Source organism: Oxyura jamaicensis, chromosome 7, assembly GCF_011077185.1.
Source record: "Oxyura jamaicensis isolate SHBP4307 breed ruddy duck chromosome 7, BPBGC_Ojam_1.0, whole genome shotgun sequence".
NCBI classification, from domain to species: Eukaryota; Metazoa; Chordata; class Aves; order Anseriformes; family Anatidae; genus Oxyura; species Oxyura jamaicensis.
In genome coordinates, this window is record NC_048899.1 from 1,908,579 (window position 1) to 1,925,355 (window position 16,777).

The 16,777-nt window shown below is 32.4% G+C and overlaps 1 protein-coding gene across 9 annotated transcripts in view; it reads left to right on the forward strand.

Annotated features, from left to right (window-relative positions):
* Positions 1–16,777, forward strand: part of DNAH7 (dynein axonemal heavy chain 7) — a 104,574-nt gene that overhangs the window by 38,484 nt on the left and 49,313 nt on the right. For all 9 annotated transcript variants that reach the window (XR_004752556.1, XM_035332228.1, XM_035332229.1 and 6 more), the window contains 14 exons: positions 37–205; positions 1,525–1,627; positions 1,729–1,856; positions 2,482–2,694; positions 3,737–3,835; positions 5,558–5,806; positions 8,599–8,748; positions 9,357–9,539; positions 10,370–10,546; positions 10,873–11,004; positions 11,688–11,912; positions 13,133–13,330; positions 15,013–15,168; positions 16,302–16,470. Coding sequence is in view for 8 of the 9 variants with exons in the window: in XM_035332228.1 (XP_035188119.1) it covers positions 37–205; positions 1,525–1,627; positions 1,729–1,856; positions 2,482–2,694; positions 3,737–3,835; positions 5,558–5,806; positions 8,599–8,748; positions 9,357–9,539; positions 10,370–10,546; positions 10,873–11,004; positions 11,688–11,912; positions 13,133–13,330; positions 15,013–15,168; positions 16,302–16,470 (2,351 nt within the window). In the remaining variant the exon portion in view is untranslated. The remainder of the gene's footprint in view (positions 1–36; positions 206–1,524; positions 1,628–1,728; positions 1,857–2,481; positions 2,695–3,736; positions 3,836–5,557; positions 5,807–8,598; positions 8,749–9,356; positions 9,540–10,369; positions 10,547–10,872; positions 11,005–11,687; positions 11,913–13,132; positions 13,331–15,012; positions 15,169–16,301; positions 16,471–16,777) is intronic.

The window sequence follows — 16,777 nt, forward strand, 5'->3', positions numbered from 1 at the left end:
CATAAAAATTGGTACATTTTTTTCTGTTATTTTCAGAACATTATTTGGTGCACTACACCTACATCTTGGAGGTGCCCCTGAAGGTCCTGCTGGAACTGGAAAGACAGAAACTACGAAAGATTTAGCAAAGGCTGTTGCTAAGCAGTGTGTGGTTTTCAATTGTTCTGATGGACTGGATTACCTTGCATTAGGAAAATTTTTTAAGGTTTGGATAAGTCTTGAGGGTTCTATGCTCAGTTATATAAAATCCCTTTGTTTGCTTTGGCACTTGAAGTGCTCTTAAGACCTAAATGTATTTTTTTTTCCACTTCCAGGCCTCTATTTAATGTTAGCATTATGCAGATAGCTCTTACTTTACATAAGAATCCACCTGAAGTATCATTTTTTTTTTTTTTTTCCCTATGCTTTAAAAAATGAAATATACTATAATTATTTTGTTTTATATAGGCAACATAGATACCATTTAGATGAATACATTTTTAGTAAATGATTGCAAATTTAGGGGACTTGGGATTTAATTTAATCTTTAAACTGGTGAGAGCCATTATATTATATAAATCAAGCATATCCATTTTTATATCTTCAATAACCATCTGTGCCATTCCAAACTATCCTATTTTGGACTGGAATGATGCAAAAACAGAGAAAATATGCTTCCCTAGCTGTCATTCTTCTCTCCTCTGTCAGAGGTGGCATTGGAACCATATAATGTGGCTTCAAAATTCAACATGACAGCAAATCACCCAAATAAGTGAAATTAAAAGTTTTTACTTAAAATGATGAAAGCAAAATTCTTCATCTTAAATGGGAATTTTAGAATAACCATTAACAATTTACAAGATGCTGTCTGTCTAAAGACTATCTGTGCTACAGAAACAGTACATTTGGGGAGCTTATTTCAAAAAAGATGTATAATTTAAGCAGAGCTGTAGGAAAAGAGAATTGCTCTTTAGTTACACTTTACAACATGTTGTGCTGTAATATGTTGTAAAAGGATTGTCATTTTTGTTTGTACTGTAAATTAAATAGTTGGTTTTAGCCCTGCAGAATTCCTTAGGTTGCCTGTTGTCATTTTAAACCCTGTCAAGCATAGACAGAAGAGAGTAGTTTTTTGTAGTCTTGGTTAGAGGTGAAATCTTCCCCCTTGTTCAGCTGCCAAATATTGACTCTAAAGGCATAACGTGGCAATTGTATGTATATGACAGGCACTTTGAATATGACAAAATAATTGGAATTTTATTTATACAAGATTTTTTGTCTTTTTGGGGGCGGGAGGGGGGACGACAAACTTTTTAAATATTATTCTTTTTGGAGCAATAGCTATTGGGAGTGAGTCTGAGAACTTAGTGCTCTGGATCATGGATATGGGTTCACGAGTCTGAGAACTTAGTGCTCTGGATCATGGATATGAGTTCGTTCTTTGCAAGTTAAAACTTTTTCTCATTACAGAATCACATTGATCAGTGTAGGTATGCCCAAAATAGGTGGTCACTAATAAATTAATCTTATGTCTATCTGTTCTAGGGCTTGTTGTCTTGTGGAGCATGGGCTTGCTTTGATGAATTCAACAGGATTGATTTGGAAGTACTTTCAGTTGTTGCTCAGCAGATTTTTACTATCCAAAGAGGTAAACTGTTATATTAACCATAACTTTCTCTTACATATAAAAAGGAATAAAGATGCAACAAAAAGTTTCCAACAATGACATTATTTTTTATTTCTCCATAGGCATTAATTCAGGATCTGATTTATTAGTATTTGAAGGAACAGAACTGAAACTGAACCCTACGTGTGCTGTCTTCATTACCATGAATCCTGGCTATGCTGGGCGTTCAGAGCTTCCTGACAATCTTAAGGTATTTCTAGCACTTGTCATTTTATTACTTTTAGTAGTTAATACAGAAATAGAAAAAATATTTTTTGCTGTTAAATACAAAAATTATAAAGAATTTTTAAAATCAGTTACCTTCCTTCAGTTTATCTAAGCGTTTTTTTTACTATACTAAAGTAAAAATAATCTTCCCTCAAAGAAGAAATTACAGAGAAAAATTAAACCGAAAAATAGAAATACAGTGAATTTTAAAATGTTGGGAAATGGTTGGATTATTCTACATCTATCAGTCCGTCAGGATAAAATAAATAAATAAAAAAAAGCCTCGTGTTTCTTGACCAAGCACGTGAAAGTTCAAAAATGAACTTTTTATAATGTACAAACAGTAAATAATATCTTAATATTGAATTAAAAAATCATAGTATTTTTGGTAGTTACTCGGGAGTAACCACCAAATATTTCTAGGTGGTTACGGAAAAACATTGAATATATTGTAGTGTAATTATAATCATAATGACAGTTAGCTTTAATTGGCTACCACTGAATTAATGAAATAGCGACAAGATTTAGTTTTACGTAATTGTAGAAAAAGTTTTATATAATAATGTGTAACTTTTTCTTATGTGTTTTTTCATTTATATATTTAATAGGCTCTCTTTAGAACGGTAGCAATGATGGTTCCTGATTATGCCATGATTGCAGAGATAGTTCTGTATTCTTGTGGTTTTGTTACTGCTCGACCGCTATCAGTAAAAATTGTAGCTACATATCGTCTGTGTTCAGAGCAGTTGTCTTCTCAGCACCATTATGATTATGGAATGAGAGCTGTGAAGTCAGTACTCACTGCTGCTGGTAACCTGAAGGTAAATGATTTCTTGAATTTTCTTTTTAACCCAGCAACTTAGTCAGTAGTGTGGCTCCTTCATAACAGAAGGTATGTGATTCTATGTAAAGGAAAGTAGATGTTGAGCATTTCATCTCGAGATACGTATGGAAACAAAAAGGGTATGTTTCCACAAGCTGAGGAAAGTCAAGAAGAGAGGAAGTTAATGGGCCATTCACACAACCACTTGTCTCAGAATGGCAGGTCTATGGTGCTGATTATCTTTCAAAAATTCTAGATAAATGCAAATTCAGAAAGTTGTATTTGGCTTGTTGGCCACTGCTTTCTTCTGCTTTTCTTAACAAGCTCAGATTCCTTTGCCATAGCACGTGAACTCCTTCCACTAACTCTCTGCCAAATGTGACTTCAATCTCTCTAGTCTTTATACAAACTGTTTAGAATGCAATGTATTGTCTTGACATGCATTATTAATGAATGAAAAGATTTTGCTAATAAATTGATAAATTTGTCTTTTTATTCAATTATATTTATTTAAGTAGAGTAATATAAATTATAATTCTATAATCCTCCTATTGCCAACCTAGCTCCCCAGAACAAACAAATGAAACAAAACAAAAAAGTAAAAAAGCTGTTTGTCATGGCAAAAACATGCACATATGTTTCTAGGAAACATATCTCTATGCAACCTCTTAGTTTTTCCTCTTTGAAGGCTGAAGGTTTACCTCAAAGCAGGGAAAATTGTCCTATTTAGGAAGATAAAGGAATATACTTAAAAAGCAAGAAATCAATTGTTTAGAAAAAAAAAATCTAATATTAAATTTATAACAATACCCATAACTGCCTATAAAATAAAGTGAAATTGTCCTGACTATAGAAAGCCCTTGTAAACACATTGATATCAAAGCATAAACATACGTCCACAACATGTGCTACGGTCAGTGGACCTGAACCTGCCAAAATAATTACACAGATGCACAAGAACAGTTCTGTAAAACTTACAAGTTTAACATCTGTTTTCTAAACATATAAAAATAACTAACACTATTTTATATCTTTTTTAGCTGAAATATCCATTGGAGGATGAAGAAATTTTGCTACTTAGATCCATTACGGATGTCAACCTGCCTAAATTCTTGTCTCATGATTTACCACTTTTTGAGGTAGAAAACATAAAGATTAGCTGCAATTATATTTTCAGTATATAATACTTATTTTGTGTAATTTTATAATTAAAAAAAAATTGGATCATTTTGATTATAAAACATCCATGAGGGCCCAAAAGCAATATAGAAGTTCTTTACTGTGAGAATTTTATGAAAAAAAATTAGAAATCCAAAGTACAGAAAAGGTAACTGGCTTGACCAAAGTTATACAGAAAAAGTAGTGAATTAGAAACTGAACGTATGTCTTTGGACACTGTTAGTCTAATCTAGTTAATGTTCTGCCTAAATTTCACTCTTTTTCGTGAAATTGAGTCGTGAGCATATTTTCACAATTTTTTAAATGGTGAAGGTAAGCTTAGAGAATTTCTCTGTGAAAATTAAAGAATCTTCACTAGTTGTTTTTTTGAATTTCAGTCTTTAAAAATAAGAATAGCAATGTTAATAATTTAGTATACGGAAATTAAGTATATTTATGAGTAATACTATACCTTTTTCACTTTCATATGTTTTTTCAATATGTTTTTATAACATTGATCCTACTCTGTTGTGAAGGAGACCATTTTATCCAGCAGTAAAACTTACACCAATAGTAACTGGTTTCTTTTAATATGATATTCCTTCATTTTGCCATAGTTATGTCATCCACATTGTAAGAAGGAAAACTTTAATATATTTTATTATTATTTTTTTTACCTCTCATTATCTCAGTTATAAAATCTATTAGGCATAGAAAGACCATAAAGTAGCACAAGTGTGTGAATATTTAATTCTTAACAGTGTGAAAAAAAAAATGCAGGAGATAAATGACTAATAGAAGTTTTATACCAAATGTGTTTCAGACAAAAAAAGCTGCTCACCTTGAACACCACTTCATGGTTATTTCTGCCTGGGAAATATGATTATTTTAATTGGAAAAGCCCTGTTTTTGTCATTGTTGATTGGAAAATGTGCCCCCGGTAGCACAGAATGCTAGGCATGTCTTTTAATATACTTTTATAATAGATATACTTTAAGGTCAGAATGTTTTATGATCATTAACATTTTAACACTGGAAGCTAACAGTGCTAAATGAAAACCAAAGCATGTGTTAGAAGGAAAGTAAAATACCCAGTAGCATGAAAAATGTCAAAATAATGTGATTCTAAGTTCACCAGTAATTATTGTCATTGTCATTTCTAAATAATATGTTTTATTTTGGAAGTTCTTTAAGTAATCTTTACTTTCAGAGTTGATACTTCAGGTCTGTCTTAATAAAACGATATCACAGGTATTCTTTTACATAATTTGTTCTATCTTCAACTTTTTTTTAATCTTTCTTGTTTTGTTGTAAACAAAAATGCAGAAACTTTGGTTTTTAATTTAGATTTCTGTTAATTATTCTTCAGTTATTCAGAGAAAAAGGTAAAAGCTTGTTCAGCTTTCTAAGTACTGCAATATAAACTAGTTTGATAAAAGTTAATATTTATCAGGAAAGAGCATGCTTAGATAATTCTCGTCTGTGTACACAGGTAAACATGAAAACTGTACATGAAATAAATATCGGTAATTAGTTATGAAATCAGAGTGTTAGCTCAGACAAGGGTGATATGAAATTCATGATTATTTTAATCAAAATAGATATTAGTCTGCCTAGTGTTAAAGGCCAAAGGATTGATTGCCTAAGTTTCAAGCCAAATGACTGTGAAAATAAGTGTACTTTCCAATTAATTGTTTGGATAGGGCATTACCTCCGATTTGTTTCCTGGTGTGAAGCTACCAAAACCAGACTACAATGACCTATTGGAAGCCATCAAAACAAACTGTGCTGCTATGAATTTGCAAATGACTGATCTATTCACTATGAAGATCTTGCAGATATATGAGATGATGATTGTGCGTCACGGCTTTATGATAGTTGGAGAACCTTTTGGTGGAAAAACTTGTGCATACCGAGTTCTGGCAGGAGCACTGGGGGACATATGTGAGAAGGTATCTAAACATATTTTATAAATATTTCTGGTGAAAACTATTTTCAAACAAATTTTAAAAAATATTTTAGTACTTATACTGAATATGGATTTTACTCTAGGAAACTCTAGAGCAGTATAAGCAAAAACTGAAAACAGATTGAGAAGCTATTCTTTCAAACTTATATTAGACAAGATGAACCAATTTTAGAGATACATATTTCATATGATTCTACATATGGAATTTTCTCTGAATTCTTCCATCACATTGGACAAGGAATGAATTAGCTACTTTAAATTTTATAATAAACTTTTCCTTGTGACAGCTTTGTACCAGCTTTCTAACTTATTCATGAGAGATATTAAACTATTTTTTAAAAGAGATTATTGTTTAGAACTACACCAAACAAATTGATCAATTTACACAAAGTTTTGAAGTTTTTCTGATAAAAGTATAATAAAACCGTATAAATGCAGAAACTAAATAATCCCAATTTATACCAGAGCGCTTATCCTGAGATCGAAACAGAGAGAAGAGGGAACAAGTGTCTGATCCTCCTTTTGATAAAATTAGCCCCTTTTCTTCCTTCCCTTTGCTACAAACATTCTGATTGTTTAAACTGGTCATACAGTCAGTGTGTGTTTGAGCCTTAGGCTGTGTAGTTAGCTATTTTCTTGATTTTTCCTACTCTCATGTCCCTTCCCAACAAGATATAGTTCACAGCCACTACTAGCGCTAGTATTATAAGGAAATTTTCTAGAAAGTACCTTGGTGGAGTCGAGCAGCAGTATTTGTTTTTCATTAAATGATTTAGTTCTTTTATTTGCTTCTAGGCATTTTAATAATTTCAGTTTTTCATTGCATTTTGCATATCCTGGAAAATGCCACATTATGCTATCAGAACATAGCACAAAGTGAATGTCAAAATTTAATGAAATTCCTTCTTTTTCTGCCATGCCCAGCAGTCTTGCCATCAGTGAAGGATAGTTACAAACATGAAAAAAAATACAGTAGGCCTCTGTATCCGTTATATCTTGCATTTACAAATACTGTGTTTTGGGCTTGGTATTTGGACATGCAGCCAACGCCAGGGTCATAGACAGTAAGAGTGAATCAAGAAAGCTCTGAAGTGCAAGCCTTCCAAAAGTCATGACAATCTTTAAAGCGTAGCTTTATTTGGAAGAAAGATTTCCTCTTCAGCTAATTATTCTCGTTACGTTTCAAATGACCAATCACTTCTTATGGAAGCTTGTGAAGGTTTGTATCAAGTGATACATCTAAAAGTAACTGATGGTCCCAGCCCAAAGGAGATAGCAGTCTAGATTTTGAAAGTTCATTAGGTAGAGATCTTAAGCTTTCCTGCAGATTGATTGTTAAAACTACTGAAGAAGACAACAAAAGCTGTGTCTAAGCAGGTGAATAAAAGATGAGCACTGAAATAGCCAATCGCTGCTGCTGAACATTCATACTCTTTCCTGTCATGTCTTCCTTCTTTACAGGATATAAATCTACAGCTCAGCAACAAATACACTGCTTTTGAGACTGGTTGTAACCAGTATGCATACCCATTTTCCCCTCTTCTTGCAAGTAACTTTTTACTTTCAAGAGGTCTGGGAGAAAATAATTTCCAATAATCAAATAATGGAAATATAATAACCTAGTTAACCTACTGGACATGAGAGGGGAGATTAAGTCAATGGAATTCTGTTGATCTTGTGAATGTATTCTATTATTCAGAAAGAATTTAATTAAGACTTTTTTTTTTCTTTAATTGCATTGGTCAAATCTGATTTCTTTATTAGGATTTTCTGAGAACTCCAGATACCTTCAGACATAAATAGTAACAGCCACAAAGCAAAAGTGATCTTCAGGACACTGAATTTCTTCACGCTTGCTGGCTGGAAACATGCAGCCAAACACCTTAGCAAAATCCTTTAATTTCCTTAATTTCCTTTGGCAGGCGCATTGTGGTTTTTGTTTGTTTGTTTGTTTTGTTTTGTTTATTGTTGTTGTTATTTTTGTGCAGATATCAGCAACACTAGGCTGGCTAGACTCTCAGATTGGTATTACCATCAAAAAGAGTTCTATTATGATAATTTATTTGCTTATTTACCTACTACATTATAGATTAAATTGTGAACCTTTTGCTTTAGTTATGTAGGAGAAATTCTTGTCCCGTCTGTCAGTCCAATATAACAATAGTTAACTTTCTGCTTTTTCTTTTAATTCAGTGAATTATTGTCCATTAAGTTGGCGTTCAAATTAGTGTTTGTAATTTGTCATTTTTGTTTGTAATTAATTCCCGTAGAACAGTGGTTTCACTCAACCGATCTTTAATGTGTGCAATATTAAATGTCATATTAAGTCTCAAGGAAAGAAGAATAGAATCAATTGAAGTTAATTAAAAATAAAATTATATATCTTTGTATGTGTTAAGTAAAAAACATAGCAAGCAAACAAAACAAAACAAAAGCCCTTTGCAAAGGTCCTGTTCACTTACACTTGAAAAAAATAAACAAATCCCTTTTTTTAAATAAATCCACTTTTATAAATAAATCCATTTTTTATCAAGCTGCTGTTCAGTACTAAAATAATACTTCCAACTAGATGTGATGAAGTTGGGATAATTGTCTTTATACATTTGTAAACCATCTTTTAAATGTAATATTTATGAGGTCTTTCCTTCTCTAACCTGCTGAAAGTTTTATGAAGACTTAATACCTGTAAAATTCAAAATCAAAAGTATGGCATAATAAATGGCATATTTTGTATTAACAGATTTTATTACTTTTGTGTCTTTTTTGTGTTCTTAGGGGCTGATGGAAGAAAACAAAGTTCAGATTACTGTTTTAAATCCCAAGTCCGTAACAATGGGTCAGCTATATGGACAATTCGATCCAGTTTCACATGAATGGTCAGATGGCATCCTAGCAGTGAGCTTCAGAGCATTTGCTTCTTCCCCAGTAAGTACTATCAGCATTAGAGCTTTATGGGAAATGACCTTTCAATGCATACGTTTAATCTTAGTAGTGCTTGCAGAACTGCACAACTGCTTTGTGTTTTGCTGTAAGAAATGTATGACTATTTGCTTATATTGTAAAATACCAAACATGACATTTAGATTTCTATCAACATATCTCTTGTTGGTACTATTGACTTCCATGGTGAGCATGGAGTTGTATTGCATGCACTGATAAGTTGTATTTGTCATAAGTCAAAGTATTTGACTCACTGTGTCATAAGTCAAAGTATTTGAATATGTTGCAGTTTAATTGAAGCAAAGCACTGCTTTGCAAGTGTAACTGTAAGAATCTAGGAAAAATATTAACCTTCTGTAGTTAACTACAGTATATGCTTCAAAGAAATAAAATTAAATTGTGAATATAAATTGTAATTTCAGAATCTACTTGTCAATACAAATCTGTATTCAGAATATTTTATTTGTGTGTGTGTGGAAAATAATTTTAGTTCTAAAATAGTTATTTTACAGTATACATAGTTAAGTAAAATACAAATATCTGATTCCCCTTTTCCCTTTACCCTTTCCTTCCATTCTCTCCTTTCAAACCAGACCCCAGATAGGAAATGGCTGATTTTTGATGGACCAGTGGATGCAGTATGGATTGAGAATATGAATACTGTGCTTGATGATAATAAAAAGTTGTGCCTTATGAGTGGAGAGATCATCCAAATGTCACAGCAGATGAGCCTTATTTTTGAACCAATGGATTTAGAAGTTGCCTCTCCTGCTACTGTAAGTTACCTGTCTTTGAATTACTGATTACAATTATCTTTCATTATCGAGGTATACAGTGAAGATTTTCTTTTCTCATTTTTCAAAAATATACTTAACTGAGAAGAATAATTTTAAGTTTGTATTTATTTGATACGTTTCAAATAAAGGACATTGTGGGTTGGTTTTCTTCTTTAAAATTTTCATAATATCACAATATGTTGTGAGAAATTTTGTGTTCCTCTGAAGAGTCTGTAACTGTTTGGAGTCTGGCCTTTCTAAGTCCCTGACAAGAAAAATAAAATCATTAATGGAGAAATCTTTAATCTCATAGACAAACTCCAATAAAAGCAACAGTTACTACATTTATGGTACCTATCTATCTCTACTACACCTATTTTTTCCTTTTTATGAAATGCAAACATTTCCTCCTGAATGTATCAGTTCAGATAATATAAACAGAATACCTATACCTATACCTATAACAGAATACCTGCATAGTCATACAGGAAAGGATTTTTTACTTGAAACTGTTATAAAACTTAGATTAAAATTAAATGTTGGACTACTAGTCAGTTTATTATCATTTATGACCTTAATGTTGGGAACTCATTCTATTTAAGAGGAAAATCTCTTTGATATTAGGTCTTCTGTTGGCTCAAGGATAAAGATAAGTTTGATCTTGATCATCTGTCTCCAGGCTCACAGAACCACACTGTACACTTCATACCAACTTCTAGTAATCCCAGAAACTGTATATTTAAATACAGAATGATATTTTAATTTATTTTATATAAGAAAAAACTTTGGAGATCGCATAAGATAACATGCACCCATTTCTTTATTTTTAGGTTTCAAGGTGTGGTATGGTCTACATGGAACCCCATATGTTAGGCTGGAGACCATTACTGATGTCATGGCTAAATACAATGCCTTCAGGAATCAGCTCTACTCATAAAGAATTTATAGTAGGCCTGTTTGACAGAATGGCTCCACTCTGTCTTGAGTTTATTAGGAAACACACTAAGGTAGAGCTTTTCTGAGAATCCATCAGTGTATGAATTATGTTCAATTCCAAGTGCCAAAGGAATAATTAATTTTAATGGGGCCATGTTAATTTATTTATGTTTATTTATTTATTTATTTAAACTACTGTTAAGATGCAGGTTTGTGAGCAAGGTGTTTGTATGATTAGCTTGGTTCTAAATGTATCTTAGGCACACATACCTACAGATCTTTTGCTATCTCCACAGTGAGTAAAAAAAAAATTAAAAATACTACTACTACTAAAAAAAGTCTCTTTTCAGTGAGTAAAACACACTTGTAGTCAAGAATATTTCTTCTTTCTTTTCAGGAACTGTCTCCTACTTCAGATACAAACTTAATTCGATCACTAATGAATCTGATGGATTGCATGATGGATGAATTTACTGATGAAACCAAAGTTAAAGCTATGAATGACCATGACATTTTTTCTTGGCTTGAGGTAGGCAGTATGATTAACTGACAAAATAGAGAACTGCAAATCAGGCTTTAGTGGAATTGACTTCACAAGCAATAATAATTATATTCAGTCACGATAATACATATTTTTTAATGTCCACTGAGGAAAATATTATTACTTATATTATACCTACTTTAAAATAGATGCATAGCTGAGTCTTCCATCTTTGATGTCTTCATAAAAATGTAATGAATTTTATAAAATCACCCAAAGAAAATTGCATGATTCTCCAGTTTTTGGTATCTGTTTATTACTAGTATAGTAAGAATAGGATAATCCTTGCCATCTAAGGATTGCAATTCAAAAAAAGTCCTGCTAATAAATGTGTGAATCAATGTATGGGGTAGGCCTTTGAATAAGAGGAAGATAAGCTCAATTGTTTTGCAATAAAGGCCAGTCTATTCTTGAATTCTCTCAAAATAAAGGCTCTGTACCAAGCAGGTCAGGCATTTTGGTGCACATCAAAGGTGATCAGATTCTGATAGTCAACATAAACAGTGTTCTGTTTTACCAGAAGCATGGTCCCATGCTTTATACATAAAATCAAGTTGGTATGGTATGAGTCTATAGTTATTTGTGACAAAAAATTTCTTTGATTCAATGCAGAAGAACTTTGCAATATACAGGTACCAAACTGATGTTTCTTATTTTTATTCCAACTCTAGGGTATTTTTTTATTTTCACTGATATGGTCTGTAGGAGCTAGCTGTAAGGAGGATGATCGACTGAAATTTGACAAAGTTGTGCGAGAAATGCTTAATGGACCAATTAGCGAGGAGACAAGAGAACAATATAAATTGTTGAGTAGTATTGATCGACATGCTGCAAAAGCTTTCACTGTTCAATTTCCAGCAGAAGGAACAATTTATGATTATCGGTTTATCAAAAAGGTGAGGATTATAAAGTAAGATGTTGCCCCTCATTTTTGAGTACTCTTTTATGAATACTACAAGTTGTGTATTGTAATTTTTTTTTTTCCTGCTGCCTGCTTCTTTTGTCACTGAATCAGGCCAGATATCCTTCCTTACAAGCTAGTGTAAGGTACAGTGTTATGGCTGGGACTTCACAGCACCAAGGCTTGTTTTTGCAACTACCAGAACAATTGCCTGTTGTAGCAGAAGAATTTGGCAGAGAATCTGCTTCTGTGCATCTTCTCCTCTGCCTCTTTCCCTTGGGCTTAAGATGGGAATCTATGATTCAACTATTCCAATGGAGAAAATGCACATACGCTATCTAGTATGCTCCAAAACCTCCAAAACAAAATACATGTACCCTTCTTGAGTTTGTCATTCCTGTAAATTCCCATTGCTGTACAATGAGAATTAGTTTTGTCTAGATTTCTACTTGTGCATGATTCCTGCATATTGGCAAGGAAAGTGGCTGAGATTTCAATCAGGTGTGAAGGTTTCATGTCTTCTGATAATAATCCCTAAAGACATGTTCTTCCTTAGTTGACGAGAATAAATAAATAGAGTCATCTCTAGGAATTTCACGACTTTTATCCCAAGATTTTGGGGGATAGGAAGGAGCATACAGTTTTTTTTAGAACTGTTTACAATAATATTATTCATATAAGGAGTTATATGAATTTTCTGCTGGAGAGTTTTGACATCTTTTAAAGACTCTTCTAGTAGTGTGATCTAAAGGAGAAAACTTTGCTGTGGAGCTTTGGCACTAAAATTGATTTCTCCTCAAATTCCATAATTTGGAGATATTTATAATGAATAAAGATTCTGTGAAAAAGATGACTGCTTTTTTACATATTTATTTTATTTACATATTTCTGTATCATATTATATGTAATATGTGTATAGGTATAAAAGGAGAGATAAAATCTTTGACTTTCAGTAATACAGTAATTGCATGACTGAGGTACAGGCACTATGTTTCTGTTTAAATAGTCTGAATTGACAGCCCTACATTGCATCAAGTTAAATATTTAAGTTGATAGTGTTGAAACAAACCTATGAAATTATTTTTAATCCTTTCTAATATTGTCTGGTAAGCCCATCCTTTAATTCATAGAACTTTGATTTTTCTATTTGCATTCATTCTATGCTGTTTTTTCATATTTATTATAAATATTTGACTTTCATAAAAATTAAAATAGGGAGCAGGAATTTGGGAACCCTGGGTGGAAACACTCAAATCAGCTCCTCCTATACCTCAAGATGTGATGTTTAATGAAATAATTGTGCCAACTCTGGATACAGTTCGATATATGGCATTGATGGAATTGTTGACAGTGCATCAAAAACCTTCTATATTTGTGGGGCCAACAGGAACTGGAAAAAGTACCTATATTACTGTAAGTACTTTTAATACTGACTTCAGAGATTGTTGAACGGGGTTAGATGAGGAGTAATTTGATGACATTGCTTATAAAAGAAAAATAAGACGTGATTTTTTGGATACTATGAAATGGAATTATGAGAAAGGAAAAAAGCAAAAGCTATGTAGCAAAAGGCGGAATATCTTTTCTTTTATCTTTTTTGTTGTTGTTGTTGTTGTTCTTCACGTGTTTAGACTAACTTCTTAAGCAGCACCTAAATATCCGCTGGCAGAAGCTGCTAATACTACACAAACAAAACTCTTCAATTTGATTCTTGTATTGATTTACTTTGCATTGTTATTTTATACCACGTATACTTGGGATGGTCGACACAGACACTGATGTACAAAAGACTACTAAGGCATCCAGTCAGGATTACTCAAAACAACAACAACAAAAGAAATGCTTATGGAAGCAGCAAAATATGTGTGCTGATATTTTTTAATATCTTTTTTATTCAGATTCTACTATGGTAATTCCATGCATTGAAAACAGACAAGAACAAGAATCTTGTCATTGAAAAAAATATGAAGGCAAACAATAAAAGCAATTATTTATAGAATTATTTATAGAAACAAAGATTTATAGAAACAAAGATTTATAGAAATAGACTACACTGAGAGGGTGAATTGGCTAGTCAGGATCTTCCCAGGCAGTTTTTTCTTCAGATAATCAGTTGGCTGTATGTGGTCGTTACAACGAAAAACAGCTGCAATTTCAAGAGAGAGAATTTTTTAATCAAAACAATTGTGTGTCCTGTTTTATAATATGCCAAATATTCTTTACCCATGTTGTCCTGGTCCTTGAGAGAAAATGAAAAACGAACATAAATAATAGTTATTTTGACTGTAGCTGTTGTTCCTGTTATTTCTGAAACAAAATGTTTTTGGCAGAATGCTAATACTTGTTACAGTTTCAGGATTTTTAAGCTTGGTAATCTGACTGTAAAAAGGAGAAAAAGTTTTTTTTGTTTTGTTTTGTTTTGTTTGTTTGTTTTTCCAAAATATAGTTAATTGTTTCATTGCTATTCATTTTCTGAGAGGTAGCAATGTCATCATCTGTTTAATATTTAAAGAAGTTATGTTATACCAGTGGCATCTGAAGTCAAACATCTTACCTAGATAGTAATATTGTATTTTGTAATATTGTAATATTGACTTTGGAAGGTAGCTAGCATTACAAAACAATATCAATCTTGAAGTGAAGCTTATCTTTAGATATTCTTCCTAAGTCCTTTGTAGGAAATATTCCTGGAAACTCTTCAAAACTAGGCATAAGTATTAGGACCCGTGGATAATTTTGCCAATTTGGGTGTGTATTAAATACAAATTGACTCTAAGTAGTATTATGAAATGTTGTGTTTGGGCAAGATACTAACACACTGAATTTATATAATATACTAGGTATGTTATTTTTAGAAGATCAGAAAATATCTATTTTGTGAGGTAGAAATTTTTCTCTGACAAATTCAGTTCATGATTTTTTTTTGAATCATTGAAGAATATTGTTTTATCTGATGAAATTAAACCTTAGAGAAAACTACTGCTTTATAAATTTAAATGGAATAAAAATGATAGAAAAATGCCCGATTGTTGTTTGCTAAATTGCTTTAAACTTTATCTATGCATATATTTTAACTTTCTTCACAATTTTTCCAGAATTTTCTTTTAAATAATTTGAATAAAGAAGTCTACAAGCCACTGCTTATTAACTTTTCAGCACAAACTACAGCAGCTCAGACTCAGAATATTATAATGTCTAAGCTGGATAAAAGGAGAAAAGGAATTTTTGGACCCCCTCTTGGGAAAAAAATGGTAATCTATATATTTCTGTATGTAAATAAGTGTTTAAATGCAAACAAATATGTGAATGCATTATTTTCGCAACTGATTACAACTGATATCAATAAAGGTTGATCAATTTCAAATAAACCCTTGGAATTCTAATTCTTATTTATTCTTTTATATTTAACTTCTTATGTTTCCCATCTTCTTTATTCCTTCTCCCAGTACTATGCATATTGTTTTAATCAACAGAAAAAATGTTATTATATGAATAATGGTAAACAGTATTATAATATTTCCCCCTCCATATTTTGTGATATTTTCCTTTACATAAAAGTTCTATATAGGTAAGGTGTTGCTAAAAACATAGCTCTTGACAGTGTTGTGGTTTCTGTTGTTTTATATAAATCTAAAAGTGGGGTTGTGGTTTCTGTTTTTATATAAATCTAAAAGTGGGGTCATAGTGGGTTTGACACTTGCATTTTGCATGTTATGGGGATACTACAGAAGTTTGTTCAGCCCTCTCATTATTAGCCCTTGTTGTTCATCTACACAAAATCAGGGAAGGGGGATGTGGAATAAATCAAGAGGGCTTACATAGCTCTGGGGGTAAAAAAACAACCAACCAAAAAAAAAAAAAAAAAAAAAAAACCAATGTAGAAACCCAGATGGGTTTTTCTTGGTTCTCCATTCTCCTTGATCCTTGGGATAAAGGGTCAGTAACTCTCGTCAAAACCATCTCAGTATGCTGTTCAGATAACAATGCTAACAAGGCTCATGATTTAACCTGTTTTCCTTTTCACCAAATTTCTGCTCTGTATCAATTAAAGGAAGAGAAGAGAGATAAAATGCATAAATGTGTTTCTAGAACTTGAATTAGTTGCATTAGGCAACTGATACCTCTGTCAAGATTTTTCCTGATCAGCAGTGGCCTATGCTTTAGGAATAACAGTGCTAAGAAAGATGTAATGCTTCATACATTTAAAAACAGAACCACAGTCTCAGCAAATTTTCAGATTTTCATTGGTCTTCTTGACTCCATCTTTTTTCCAAGAAAGGGCATATAAGTAGCACAGAAAGGTTTAAATAGCAAGTGTTATTTTGCTATTTTTCATTAAATACACTGAGATAAATACAAAATCCTATATGTTTTCCTTTTTCAGGTTGTATTTGTAGATGATGTTAACATGCCAGCCCGAGAGGTCTATGGTGCTCAACCTCCTGTTGAATTACTAAGGCAGTGGTTAGATCACTGGAATTGGTATGACCTTAAGGACTGCTCAATGATTAAACTTGTAGATGTTCAGATTGTGTGTGCAATGGGGCCACCAGGTAAGAGATGTATAGTCTATGCTTTATCCTGTTTCATTGGTTTCCAAAGGCTGAATTCTCATTATTTTAGTTTGTATCTTTATGACTAGGGATAGGACTCCCTTTCATTATAGGAGAGGGAGTCCTTTCCTTTCCTTGTAGGAAACATGAACAGAAGTCATAGCAAAGTGGCTGAGGTGCAGCAAAGAGACTACACAAACCTGCCAGGAAGACACATTGCTCTGCAGGATTTTTATGCAGGATTTTTGAAATTGTTTTGGTCTAATGAGACCATCTTCTTCAAAACTTTTAAAAATAGAACTAAGCG